The sequence below is a fragment of the Pundamilia nyererei genome, unplaced genomic scaffold, assembly GCF_000239375.1.
Source record: "Pundamilia nyererei isolate P.nyererei 1_Seehausen unplaced genomic scaffold, PunNye1.0 scaffold00044, whole genome shotgun sequence".
Taxonomy (NCBI): domain Eukaryota; kingdom Metazoa; phylum Chordata; class Actinopteri; order Cichliformes; family Cichlidae; genus Pundamilia; species Pundamilia nyererei.
Window position 1 is genome coordinate 1,995,614 of NW_005187445.1, and position 13,641 is coordinate 2,009,254.

Below are 13,641 nucleotides of genomic sequence, written 5' to 3' on the forward strand. Positions count from 1 at the left end.
GCAGTGATGATGCCTTTCCCTATGTGCAAACTGCCAATTCCATTTCCAGTCATGGCATGCTGTGTTCACAGACAGTAATTGAAGACATTTCTCTAAATTCTCTGAATCTTTTGATGATATTATGTACTTTAGATAGTGAGATATTCATAGTCTTTGTAATTTTAACGTCGAGAAACATTAACCTGAAATCACACAATTTGCAGACACAGGTTGGTAAACCAATGCCATCGTCTGAGAACGTCTGCCGCTCTAAAATGCTCGTTTTTACACAATCATGTTACTGACCTGTCACCTAATTAGTTTGCAAATTGTTCCACCAGCTGTTTCATTTTAATATCACTCAATTTTCCAGCCTTTTGTTGGCTCCATTCAGATTGTCTTGAGATGTGTTCCTGCCATTAAATTCAAAACGAGCTAATATTTTTAATGAAATAGGAAATCTTTTCTTTGTTCAATTGTGAATAAAATACAGGCTCACAAGATTTGCAAATCATTGCAGAGTGTTTTTATTGACATTTTACTTTAACTAGTTTTGTGTAGTTTTTTCCACAGTTTATTTTATGCTGGTTGGTTCTCTCGAGTAATCAAATTATAATCTTATCGTGTAGTTTGTAATTGCTTCCACGTAAATTGCAGACCATTTTTACTCAGGCCTGACATCTCTTTGTAGTTGTGCCCTATGTTTCTTTGTGAGGCAGAATACACACAGAGCAACACAGGAATGTCTCACAAAAGCAGGTCTTTTGCTCTTGGATAGGGTTTGGTATTCAGCTGGAACTAGGTCACAATGTTCACCCCAACAGTGGGATAAGTGGAGCAGGGGAGCAGCAGCACAGGCTCCTCCTTAGCCTGGCAGGAAGTGGCCCAGCAGAACACTGTGGGTAATGAGCCTGAAGCACTAACCTTCTCTCTCCTTGACTCCAAACCCACCTGGCTAACCACAACTCTGCAGTGAGCGATATGTGTGTTCTGCTCTGTAAAAATACTTTAGGTGTGCTTGATTTAGAATGAGTGAAAGGGGCTTGGCTGGAGGTACCGGCAAGGACTATCAGTATTATAATGTTTTTTGGGGAGAAAACATCAATGAGACAAATTAAGCACAACTTGTGTCTGAGACAAAATAGATGCCATTTAAGTGAGTACACACTGTTTTGCATGGACTGACCTTTAATTCCTCCTCCATGTCTGACACTCTTTTCTCAAGGGTTTGTTTTTCCTGTAAATAAAGAAAAAAAAACTGAAGTAAGTTCTACTGGAAAAATGAGACTATAATTTGAAGTAGACAAGGAAACTGATTGGAAAGAATGCAAATATATGTAGCATTATCAAGGAGAAGGTTGTTAAGACACTTACCCTTTTTTCTGATTCAAGTGCTGAAGATCTTTCAGATATTGTGTCGTGTCTCTAAAACAGGGGTAATGTTATTGGGAGAAATTTATTAGAAGAACTGGTTTAAATTTCAATCATGACTTCACTGAAGAAGTAAAAAGTCAAATCTTTCTTCAAGCACACAGGAAGTGAAGGGATGAATGTGAGTTTTCTGTAGAATGGGCCAAAGGTACCTGAGTGACTTTCTCCAGTTGGGAACGTATCTTGGCTAGCTCTTGTTTGCTCTCCTGCAACCTGGACTTGAGTTTTGCATTTTCATGCAAAGCTTCTGCATACATCTAAAATGTTAAGAAAAGGACAAATATAGGAATGGATTTGTTATAGAAATTCTTAGTATTTGAATTTTGATAACCAAAATATTAATGAAGATACAAAGCATAAAAGGAGTAACAACAGACAGTTTAAGTTGAACCACACAACTCAAACAATATGTAAGATCATCGGTTATATTTACATAAATACAGTTTTTTCTTTCACAATAGCAAAAGCTTTTTCAAAAAACCCCAAACCTAACACAACGTTACTTCTTTTGTTTCTGACTGTGACGGGACCAAACTGAGTGTGCATTTTTTGTTGATATCTGATTATGTTTAACCTAAAAGGATGATGGTGATGAACGCTTATCACAACTGTAAACTAACTGTAATGCCCTTCCTGATGCAACCCCAAAGGAATTTGTGCCTCCTCCCAGTAAATGTGTAAACCAGTAGACTATGGAGCCACTTTCGACTTGGGCATGGTCTCCGAATTTCAAGGAGGGGGAAAAGGGGTCTCTGTCTCTGTCGGTCTTAAAAATAATAATGTTCGGGTATGTTTATGGTTAGGGTTAGCATCACCTGTCAACATCTATTTAAGTGAATGTAGTAAAAGTACATATAGAACGGTTAGCTTCTTCAAAAACCTTACATCTTCATGTCTCTCCATGTTTCCTGTTTTATTTTGAAAGCTCTGGTGTTTCCATGTTCAGTGTGTTTAGTTTTACTTTCCCCTGTGGCGTCATGATCATTTTTGTCAGCTGTGTCTCCTCAGGTGTTTCCACTTCCCTCATTACCCTCCTGTGTATTTAAGTCCTCTGTCTCCCTCTGTTCTTTGTTGGTTCATCTGTCTGTCTTCATGTCAGGTCACGTCAAGTCACAGAGTTTTTGCCTCCCTCTGTTCAAGTCCGTGTTCATGCTCCTGTTTGGTTTATTTCATAGTTACGTTGTCACATGTTCCTGTTTAGTTTCATGTTCTTGTCTCTCGTCATTGTTTTCACAGTTTAGTTTTGCCCCAGTTTAGGTTTCAGCTTACTTTCGCCTCGCCTTGTTTTTCAGTTTTTTGTATCAGCCGCATAAGGGCTCGCTTTTTGTTTGATCATCAGCTCATTTCTCCTGTGTCTGTTTTTGGGTCCACTCCACAAATACAACATCAATCCCCGCCATGACAACATGAAGTCAACAGTATTGCCACTCTTACTGTATAGTGGCATTGCAGGTTCATAGTTCCATATACTGGTTTGATGCAATCTCAGTAAGACATACCTTCATTTCTGCAAATACTTGAATAGGGAATATTACAATAGCAAAATACAATTACAGGTCAGAAGTTCCTTTCTGACACTCCCATCCCATGAAAGCCCGGTTACATTACTGGGACAAATAGATACAATGTGCATAAATATAAAGGCAAATTGTATCCAGGACTGCAGCTTTGAATCAGTAACATTAAAATGTGTTTTTGAAACCGAGGAAAGAGTTACTACCTTCTTATAGTCTTTGGCAGTGGAGTCTTGTTCCTGTTTATTCAGTGCAGCCAGCCTTGCCTCTCTGCGTGTGTATGAGCTGGTGCGGCCCAGTGACTTGTCTGTAGCACTCTCTCCAATGGAATCAAATCTAGAGGCAACACAGCTCTTAGCCAGTCTGCAAGGCAGCTTTATTTACAGTGTTTTTTTCCTCTTACCTGTTACAGTTCTGTAATACAGAAGAAAAAAAGCCCAAATCTTACCTTGACACTCTGTCATGCTGAAAAACAAGGAATAAGGCATGTTAGTTTGACTAGCAGCATGGAAACATCACACTGTGAAAATATTCTGTCACGGTTAGATCGAGTCCTGTTCATTTGATATCACCAAACAAAGGCTTGGCTGAGAAATATTTTCCATTTTGAGACAGCAGAGAACAAAAACAAAACTTCCAGTTGAATTATCACAACATGCGGCTCATGCTTTTATTACATCCCAGCTGGACTATTGTAACTCCTTATATGCTGGAGTTAGCCAGACCTGCCTGGCAAGGCTGCAGTTGGTCCAGAATGCTGCAGCTCGTCTTCTGACACGTACTAAAAGATGTGAACACATTTCCCCGGTGCTTGCCTCTCTTCATTGGCTTCCTGTCCACTTCAGAATTCATTTTAAAATTTTATTGTTGACTTGCAAAGCCCTGAATGGACAGGCTCCCGGGTATTTCTCTGACCTCTTGCAGACTTATACCCCCTTTAGATCTCTTAGATCAAGTGATCTTTTGCTTTTAGCCATACCAAGGTCGAGGCTGGTTCATAGAGGCGATTGGGCATTTGCAGTCGTAGCGCCTAAGCTGTGGAATAATTTACCCCTATACATCAGGTTATTTTATTAGGTATGTTGTATTCTTGTACAGCACTTTGGTCAACGCTCCTGTTGTAATTAAATGTGCTATATAAATAAATAAACTATAAACTATGTTCGGACGCCTTTGGGCCCAGATGGAAGAAGTGCATGTAGAAGTAGGACACAATTCTCCCCAACACTGCTCTGACAGGGTTCGCAGAGGTCAAACCTCCCCGGTGAGCCTGTTTAATCTTTTGAAATACGCTGCTGCAATGAGCATGCCTGCAGCACAAATATGACATAATGACATCAGAAGTCAAGTATTCCTTGCATGACAGGCTGCCATCTGACCTCAGACAACAGTCTGATATCAAACTGTCCTGGCAGGTCCCTGCTATGACTAGCCCAGTCTAAGTGGCTGCCAAGTTGCCTGTTGTGATCACATTCTGTGTTTGTTTCCACTTCACCAAGCAGCCTGGGCACTGTGCGACATGAGGAGTTGCGCATACATACAGTTCTTTGGCTGTATTTGGTTTCTGTTTTCAGAAATTACGTTACCTCAGAGATGACCCTTTTGCGGGACCTATTTTTTATGGCTATTGACTGCCTTCCTGCATTACTTCACAGTCATGTGAAAAAGAACGTTTACACTATGGGACACTATGCAGTTCTAAGTACGCCTCATGATCCAGTAGCTTGTAGAATCACCTTTAGCAGCTGTAACTTGAACTAACTGTTTTCTGTATGAGTTTATTAGTCTCTCACATTTTTGTGCAGGAGTTCTTGTCCAGTCTTCTTTGCACCGTTGCTTCAGATCACTGAAGCTGGACGGTACCTGTTTATGCAAAACACTTTTAAGGTCCCATTGCGTCGTGTCAATCAGTTTGAGGTCTGGATTGTGACGGTGCCATTGAAACGCCTTGATTCTGTGCTTCTGTTTCAGATTCGTTGGCATGTGTGGGATCATTGACCTGTTGTATGACCCAGTTTGGGCCAAGCTGTAGCCGTCAGACAGAAAGCCTCACATTTGGATGCTGCCATGTTCTTTTTTTGAAAGAACGAGCTTTCTCCTAGAAACCCTTAAAACAAAACCCATACGTCTGCAGTTGTTTTCAAATAGTCAGTACCAGCTATCATACTGACTGAGCCTTGCATTGCACTGGCCTGTCCAGGAATTTCACCCCATATTTAATCTCCATACTTAGTTTGTCAAATGACTGCAGAGAGCCCTAAACAAAACTGAACTAAACAAACACTTGCTGCCTTCAGCCGATAAATGTGAAATTTTTTTCACTGTTCATATCAGACTGGAAACAACAAGTAATATAGTGAGAGAGGCTGCCATGATGTGAGACCAGCTTGATCCGTGATCTCTGCTGCAGTCTCGTAAAACTTCCCTAAATTCATAGATTTGGAGTTGATCTCCAGCCAGGCAAAGAAATCTTTAAACACCTGTGTTTAGAAATGTTTGGCAATAAACATCAAGTGTGGTGGTCTAAGCTGTTTGAGACAAGAAGCAGATGTTAAAAGAATGATTTAGAAAAACAGTATATGTTAAAAGCAGTGGGTATTCCTGCATTCAGATTTAGTGAGTTAAGAGGAGATTTTACACAGCATCGTAGGAGCTGTTCCTCAGCAAGTGTTTACATAACTGAGCCACTGCTGCCTGTCCTTATGTGGTCATGTGCTTCAGCTGAGCTATCCAGGAAAAAACAGACCTCCCTGACCTCAGATGAAAAAGGGCTAAGGATGGAGTGAAGAAGAGCTCTCACTCACTCTGATCTCTTTGTGCAATAGCAAGGAGATTCCTCAATCAGATTGTGTAATCATTCATTAAGCAGCGGGTTGTAAGAATGCATTTTCATGAAGCCTGCTTTTGGAGATATGAACCAAACTGTACGCAAACTTATTTCACACTAAAGGATTAGGAAATTGGGGAAATTAGGCTTTTTTTAAACTTAATACTTTAAACCTTGAGTGGGCCCTGTGGGGATTACACTGCCAGATTTTGGGGAAAAAATGAGCAAGTCCTTATACGACCAATAAACGCATAACATCCGCATTGAACCGAAGCCAGAAAATGAGCCATAGTTTGAATTCTACTTGTGATGGCAGCTGCACCAATCTGATTGCCTTGTTAGGAAAAATTGAGGGAGGAAGAAGTGCCACATGTAACTTAGCAGGGCAGAGCAGAAGAAGGAGGAGGAGATGAACAACAGTGTGTCAGACTGGTGAAAACAGCCTCAGAAACAGTGTTGGCTTTACCATGGGCACCCAGTAAACAGAACTGTTTCCAGTTTTATTAGCTTGCCTGGATCAACATCATCAGAAGTATACACACGCAAGCCACCTGCATGAGCTCACTGCTAGAGCGTATAAATGATAATGCTAACGTCAGCCAAGACAATCATAATTAGCAGACTCTTCACACTCCTTCTCACTGCCTTCTCTTCCTTTCCACTTTCTGCCACAGCATCACTCCTTCAGAGCAGGCTAGTTGACTACAGTAGGAAAATCTGAGCTACACCAGTGCAAATGACACTACACACACATAAACTCATAAAAAAATCTTCCGCATTCACTCACCTTTCCCTACTTCTCTACAGTGTTAACTCTTTACACAACATCTCAGAGCTCCAGGCAACCAAGAGTATCTTCCTTGTTTTCAAAATGACCAAATCAAATGAGGAAATGGGTTCTTTTTCTTGAATAACAGTACTTGGAAACATTACTGCCTATTACGACATGTGTTACTATCGATGCATTAATTCATATGTATTACGATTACATTTAGTGCCACTACCCAAGTGGCCTATCTCTTCACATAATAGCATCACACGATAAAGCAAATGTGTGAAATTATTAATGGGGGGACTAATTTGAGTCTTTGCTTTTCGTGGAACATCAGGTAATTGTTTTATCTTTCTGTGGACCTGCAGAGATTTTTACAGGAAAAGTGTTTTGGATCTAGTGCAATTACTTGTTTGCATATTCAAGCATGTTTTAATTTGAAATAAACCTAATGGGCTATGATTTCTGAATGCGGGGGAATGGAGAGCACATATTTCCAGAAACATAATGAAGCAGAAGTAGCAGAAACTATCTGATCTGACTATCTCAGCTATCCTAAATTCTTCCTTCTGTACAGCACGTGGCTTAATGTGCTTACTTACATTTCACCACTGTGAACATCTGCCAAATGTTGAGTGTCTGCCAATAATGCAAATGTGTTCCTGTTGACTTTGACTTCCTGCTGCACACAGCTGTAACACATATTACATTGGTACAATTATTGCATCAACCTGACTCCACGGCTTTTTCTCTCCCAGGAACACACTGCCAATTCAGATTGGGCTGGCTTCATGGAAAATTAAAGCCAGAGTTTCCCCGGCAGAGAGAGAGTGACACTTGTTGAAATGCGAGCAAAAGAATCCAAACATCCACCAGAGGCATTCGCTGCTGGCAACAGTGCAATAATAATGAGTGTGTCTGTAGTGTTGCGTGACATTACTGTACGTGCTTCCAAACAGACAGGATCCCATTGTGTTTGGTTTCCCCCCCCCCCCCCCCCCTCTTTTCTTTCTTTCCCTTTAAATGTGCCTGTCACACAGAGTTCAGCTCAGTCTGATGCACTGACATAAACAGTCAAACTACGCCCGTGAGAATAAGCCACTTAGGCAGAAAAAAAATAACAGGAAATTACAGAAGGAATGCTTCAATCCAAAAGTCTTTTCCAGAAAATGTGGTCAGACTCTCAGCACTTCAGAGCAAATACTTGCCTCGCTTTCACAAGCCAGCAAATAAGCTGTGATAAGTGTCTGAAGAGTTAGGCAAATACACATTAGTAAATGAACTATTAGCCTGTTGATCATATAATGATGTTTTTTGTTTAACTGTTAGTATCCCAACAGCAGATGTCCAAACATATATACTGCTATAATATATATCTATATATATCTATTGTTCAAAGTAAAAAAAATCTAATAAATTAACTGACAAATTCTTTACCTAGTTGTCCAAACTCTTAAAAAGCTGCTTAATGATGCGTCCAGTTGTCTTAGATGAATCAACAAATCAGCCTGGTCTAAGGATTAGTCATCAACATCTACAGAAAATACTATTCTTTCTTTGACTTTACAGAGGGGTCATACTATAAAGTCCCTTTACAGATAAATAAAGAGTAAGATAAACTAAGAGTCGTGATATTAAAGTTATTTAAAGCCACTGGAATAAATTACCAAAAATTGCTACAATATCACAAAAAAGTATCACATTCAGTTTTTCCTGCAAAGGTGCACCGCTCTAGAAATAAAGCTTACTCTGTAGTTTTTTTCTGTAGGGGACGGAGACGATGGTGGCGATTCTGTCAGTGACTTCCTGGTGCGAGTCAGGTCCTTGGTGCGTGGGTAGTAGGATGACATCTCCCTCCTCTACCCCGGACAGGCAGATCAGCTTCTACTGTAACATTCACCGAGGCCACCACCAGATAACAGCTGCACACACGCACAGATTCCCTCAAGCAACAGGGACACAGATGTCCATGACCGTGCTCCTGGGGAATCCTCAGCAACAACAGGTGTGTGTGTGTGTGTTTATATGTCTGTTTGGTGTTTCAGTGCAGCCACAAATGTCCCAGAAGTGGACACAGTTGCTGCTAAATCTGGAAGGATTTCAAATGTGCGGTCACGCCTTCTTCAAATCTCAGGCAGTTAAACAACAAGCAGATAAAAATTTTAAAAAGAACCACAAAACAAAATAATCTCTGGAGATCTAAAGAAAAAGAGCAATTCAATGAAGAAAGCAAACGAATGAGTATCCCTTGTTCTGCTCTGTCAGCACTGAAGTCCGCTATGAAATGCACAAAAGTCCAAAACAAGACAAGAGAGAAAAAGTTTGTTCCCTTTGCTGCCTCTTCCTGAGTTCCCCAAAGTTATACACTCTCTGCCATCTCCCTCCCTCTCCTGCTCTCTCTCTTCTGCTCCTTTCACTATTTGGTCACCCTCTCGGTCCCTCTGCTTCCCCAACCCCCAGCCCCCTGCTTCTCCCGGCTCTCTTCAGCTTTGGCAGCTTTCTGTGGCAGCCTGCCAGAGGCTCTGCTATGGACAGACTCGGCACTGAGGGCTAAAAATTGTCCACCGATGTGAAGAGGGATAAGAGGAGGTGGAGCACAAAGCCAGAGTCAGGAGGGGGCTGAAACAATTTGTGTCCTGGTAGGTCAACACGCAGTATCACCTGAGGAGCCATCAACAACTGTAAAGTGTCAAGTAACTCTGTGCGCCCTACAGTGTGATGGAGAGGGGACGTTGCCAGTATTAGTGCTACGCAGTGTTAACACAGAGCACTTGTGACACATCTCCTCTTCCTGAAACTGAAATCTTGTTTCATTTTGCCCACAGCCGCATTGATTTTAGTTTTAGTTTTATAAACCTGCCTATTGATAGACAGGTTTATAAAAAGTCAACATTTTATTAAAGAATAGTTGGACATTTTTGGGGAAATATACATTTTGGCTTTCTTGTCAGAAGTTATTTGAAAAGACTAACTGAATTCTCAGACTTGTGTGAAGCTACAGCCAGCAGCTTGTTAACTTGGCATAGCAAAAACACTCGAATAAGAGAAAAACTGTTCGACTGGCTCTGTTCAAAGATTCTAAACCTGCCTCCCAGCATCTCTCAAACTCTCTAATTAACATGTTACATCTTATTTTGTTAATCTCTTTTCTCTCTGGTTGTTAAACAAACAAAATTTATTTTTTAACTAATGAGGCTCAGCGGGGACAGAACCAAACAGTTTTCCCTGCTTTTCCCTGCTAAGCTAAGGTAATCCAGCGCTGGCTCTGACTTCATGTTGACCATACAGGTGGTATCAATCTTCTCACCTAATTCTTGGCAACAAAATGAACACGAGTATTTCTCAAAATGTCAAACTGTTCCTTTAAACAACCCAGCAGTAACCCCTTAATTTCATAGTCAGCTCAAGCTGGCTCATTGCTGTCTTCCTTTTATAGTGAGGTACGCAAGCGCCTCACGGTTCTCTATACTCCCCCATCCTTGCTCAGGGCAAATAGATAGAAGGCAAGATAGGACTGCGAGAAACTGAGCAAGGACACAGGGGAGAATCAAAGAGAAGCGGAGAAGCTGATGTGTTGTGGCTTTTGGTTTAAGGCTGGAAAGTCACCCAGACTAGAAATCTAACAGGTCTTAATTTCCCAACCCAAGTACCATTGCCTGCATCTCTAACTTTTACAGTGCTTGAATTTTAAGGACAAATACCATGGATTGTAAGTTCTAACAAAACTGATATTGGAATTAGGTATTAGTTAGAGTAGTCTAGCAGTATGTTTACATTAAACATTCTAACTTGGAGACCCTCTGGAAATAAGACATTAAACTACACTGGCACTGGTTTTGGATAGTTGTGTTGAGAATCTAGCCCAGCTGGAGTCCCTTCTGTCTGATCCTCACCCTTAGCTTTAGGATATTCCATATGGGATGCTATGCTCATGCATTTTAGTAAAGCAGAAAATAAGTGGCTACCAAAGATCCCCTGAGTGATAGCAGAAATGTGGAAGTTAAGTTTGGACTACCACTCAGATCAAATTTCATAATGTATTCCAGGATAAAAAGAGGTATGTTTGAAGCGGCATTCTTGCTATCTCTGCTTGTCACCCTTAAGTACCAGAATCTCTATGTTGTCTCACTCTGCACCTGTCTTTTTGTCGGTTGTTGGAAAAAATCATAAAAAGAACTGCGGAAAATCTGTTCCGATAATCATGGAGTCACGCAGAGGTCGACTCTATTGATGGGCAGCCTGTCTAGCTTCTGGTAAAACCTCACTGCTCTGTATGATTATCACAGACAGATATAGTACCTGCTGAGATACTCTCGTATTACTGACAGATCTCTGTTTCAGATTCCAGCACAGGGTTACAGCCAAATCTCTGACCTGGAGTCAGCTCATATGGACACCACTTTCCATTCATACTGTATTACACCTAGGACATTCATAATCATCTATTATCAGGATACCGTCTTGTATAAGTCAAAGCCTTGTCATCTATGTGTCCCCTTTGCTTCCATTTCTCAGATGGCTAGATTATCTAAAGTGAAACTTAATAAGTGAATTGACAGATTTTACCCAGTAGGAGTAATTAGTGATTAAATTTGTCAGTGCTTTTGTCAGGGGTGTTTCACTGATAGCATGAAGGTGGAGGGAGAACAGTAATAGTTAAGAATTTAAAGGAGAAAGCAAAGCCAATCACTCTGAATCCAAGGGTAAGATTAAACAGAGACCATCTCAGTTTTGCCCAATATGGTATGGAATGCTGAGACACCTCAGCCATGTGATGTGAAGAATCAAAATGACTTAAAGAGAGTGGGGGGCTGGCTATCCAGACTATCTTTCTGTGAGATATTATCCAGCACTTCTAGTTACGGTACTCTGTGAACACATGCTCGACATTTGTGATTGCAGTAGTTCTTAAAATATTGCATCAGAGATCAGAGCGCAGCTGCCTTTGAAGCACACTCAGCTTTCAGGTCAGGGAGGAACAGAATATGAACATGAAACAACGGCGCCAACAGATATTGACTTGCACACAATATTTAAATTAGAGTGGTGATGCATTTAATACATTGTCATGAATACCAAAAAAGAGAACCACTTTGATTTTGTGAAGCATGAGAACTGATTATCACATTTTTAAGTTTAAAATCATTCCAAAGAAATTTTAATGTATCACACAGGAAAGCTTTGTAAATACTGGCCTCCTCTGGAACAAGCTATGGATGAAAAATAGATTAGATTATCCTTTGACTCCATCTAGTGGTAGATGGTTAAAATGTTTTGTGAAACCATCATTCGTCTCTTGGTGTGTGTGTGTGTGTGTGTGTGTGTGTGTGTGTGTGTGTGTGTGTGTGTGTGTGTGTGTGTGTGTGTGTGTTATTACAATTAAAGTGGCTAGATGTTTTCCACCTACCTTTGCAATGTAGTCTGAGCCTTCAGTGTCAAAGCAGGGCCGTCTTTGTTGAGTCAGCTGTGCTGAATCTGCAATGTTCTGATTTTCATCTCTCCACCATCTCTCGCCAACTGGACATATAAAGGAAGTGTGTGTTTTTATTATTATACTAGATCAATACTAATAATGGAAAATAAAGACGTGCTGTATGATTAACAAACTGAAGGCTAATGTTCAGATTGAGGTCTTCGTGAGCCTGAGCTCTCAGAGCTCTCAGAGCTCAAAAACTTCCAAGGTGGCTGTGGCTACAATGTAGCTTGCCATCACCAGTGTGTGAATGTGTGAATGTGTGTGTGAATGGGTGAATGACTGGAATGACGCTTTGGGGTCCTTAGGGACTAGTAAAGCGCTATATAAATACAGGCCATAACAACATAAATAACAAAAGAATGTCAACTGGAGGCCTGATTAAACAGATAATAGTTACAGGGTAACTTTTATCACATACTTCACTACCTACAAAGTACATTTTTACTTATTTTTACTTAAAAACAAAAAACAAGAGTTTTTGTTAAGATGTTTGAAATGACATTGAAAGAACAGTCCTGAATATCAAAACTGTCCAGAAATCATTAGGTGGACTAACAGTCTGGATCATAGTGACCTGCTAGCACATTTTTTGTTGTTGTTGTTGATGTTGTTGTATTATATTTTATGGAACCCAGAACAAAACATATGGATCATGAAGCACAACAGAACACGACAATCAAAAGAAATCTGGATGTTTTTCTTACCTCTGAAGGAGCTGTTGCAGTAAGGCCGGTGCGGAAGGTCAGGCAGGCTTTCTAATCTGGTTTCAAAGTTACCCTCCTGCACATTTGGAGTAAAATAAAGAAGAATACAGAGATAAATCATAAATTTCACCTAAAGCTTCAAATCAGCCACATCTGAGGCAGAAAACGATTTCTGAATAATTCTGTCTTGTAACCTCGTCCATTTGGCTCCAGTTTAGACTGACATCAGTTGTTTCTGTGTACTCTGTAACGCCAGGCTGAACTCTTCTATCATCTGTTAAGCTCATCCGCAGACAGGACCTGTCCTCCAGTCTGCTGCTATCCTCATTTTTTCCATCTTCCAGGCTGCTGATCTTCTGAGCCTCTTTCAGGTCAGTCGGAGTCATACCCTGCAGGATATTCACACAGCTTCACATGTATGAACAGTTTGTTAAATCTTTCAAAATCTAAACGTGTGTCAACCATTTCAGTACCTGTGTTAACCTGCGAGTTTGTCTCGCATGGCGAGATTTTGCTTTTCTCTGAGATTCTGCTTCTTCATCCCTGACAGGGGTCAGATACGACCTGGGTCAGGAAAAACACACAAATGCATAGGTGTAATTAGTCTGCACGAGGCCACAGTCATACATATGAAGAACCAATGTTTTAAATTGAAAAATGTAAAATCAAATCAAGTCAAATGGGACATTAAATTTAGTATCTAACTATCTAGGTATTATTAACAAAACAAAGCTACATATATGAGCAATAATAGACTATTTGCATTACAAACCTTAACAAATCCCAAATCTACTCACAAGCTTCCGAAATTCAGTAAAAATGTCTAGTATTAATTGTACATGGCATAATAAGACCAAATCAAAAACATTGCACTATTATGTGGCCTTTATGTGACCCAGTGTTACAACAGCAAGTATGTTAAGCTGCTAACACAGCTT

The 13,641-nt window shown here is 40.5% G+C and overlaps 1 protein-coding gene across 4 annotated transcripts in view; it reads right to left on the reverse strand.

Moving 5' to 3' along the window:
- Positions 1-9,068, reverse strand: part of ppp1r12b (protein phosphatase 1, regulatory subunit 12B) — a 13,887-nt gene extending 4,819 nt beyond the window's left edge. The window contains exons 1-6 of one of the 4 annotated variants that reach the window (XM_005731722.2): positions 8,272-9,065; positions 3,373-3,389; positions 3,131-3,260; positions 1,563-1,667; positions 1,354-1,404; positions 1,166-1,216 (exon numbers count right to left, since the gene is read on the reverse strand). In XM_005731722.2, the coding sequence (XP_005731779.1) occupies positions 1,166-1,216; positions 1,354-1,404; positions 1,563-1,667; positions 3,131-3,260; positions 3,373-3,389; positions 8,272-8,373 (456 nt within the window). In that variant the 5' untranslated portion in view covers positions 8,374-9,065. Of the gene's footprint in view, positions 1-1,165; positions 1,217-1,353; positions 1,405-1,562; positions 1,668-3,130; positions 3,261-3,372; positions 3,390-8,271 lie in introns of all 4 variants that reach the window. The other 3 variants (XM_005731724.2, XM_005731723.2, XM_013910506.1) reach the window with 3 other exon arrangements.
- Between the last annotated feature and the right edge of the window lie 4,573 nt (positions 9,069-13,641).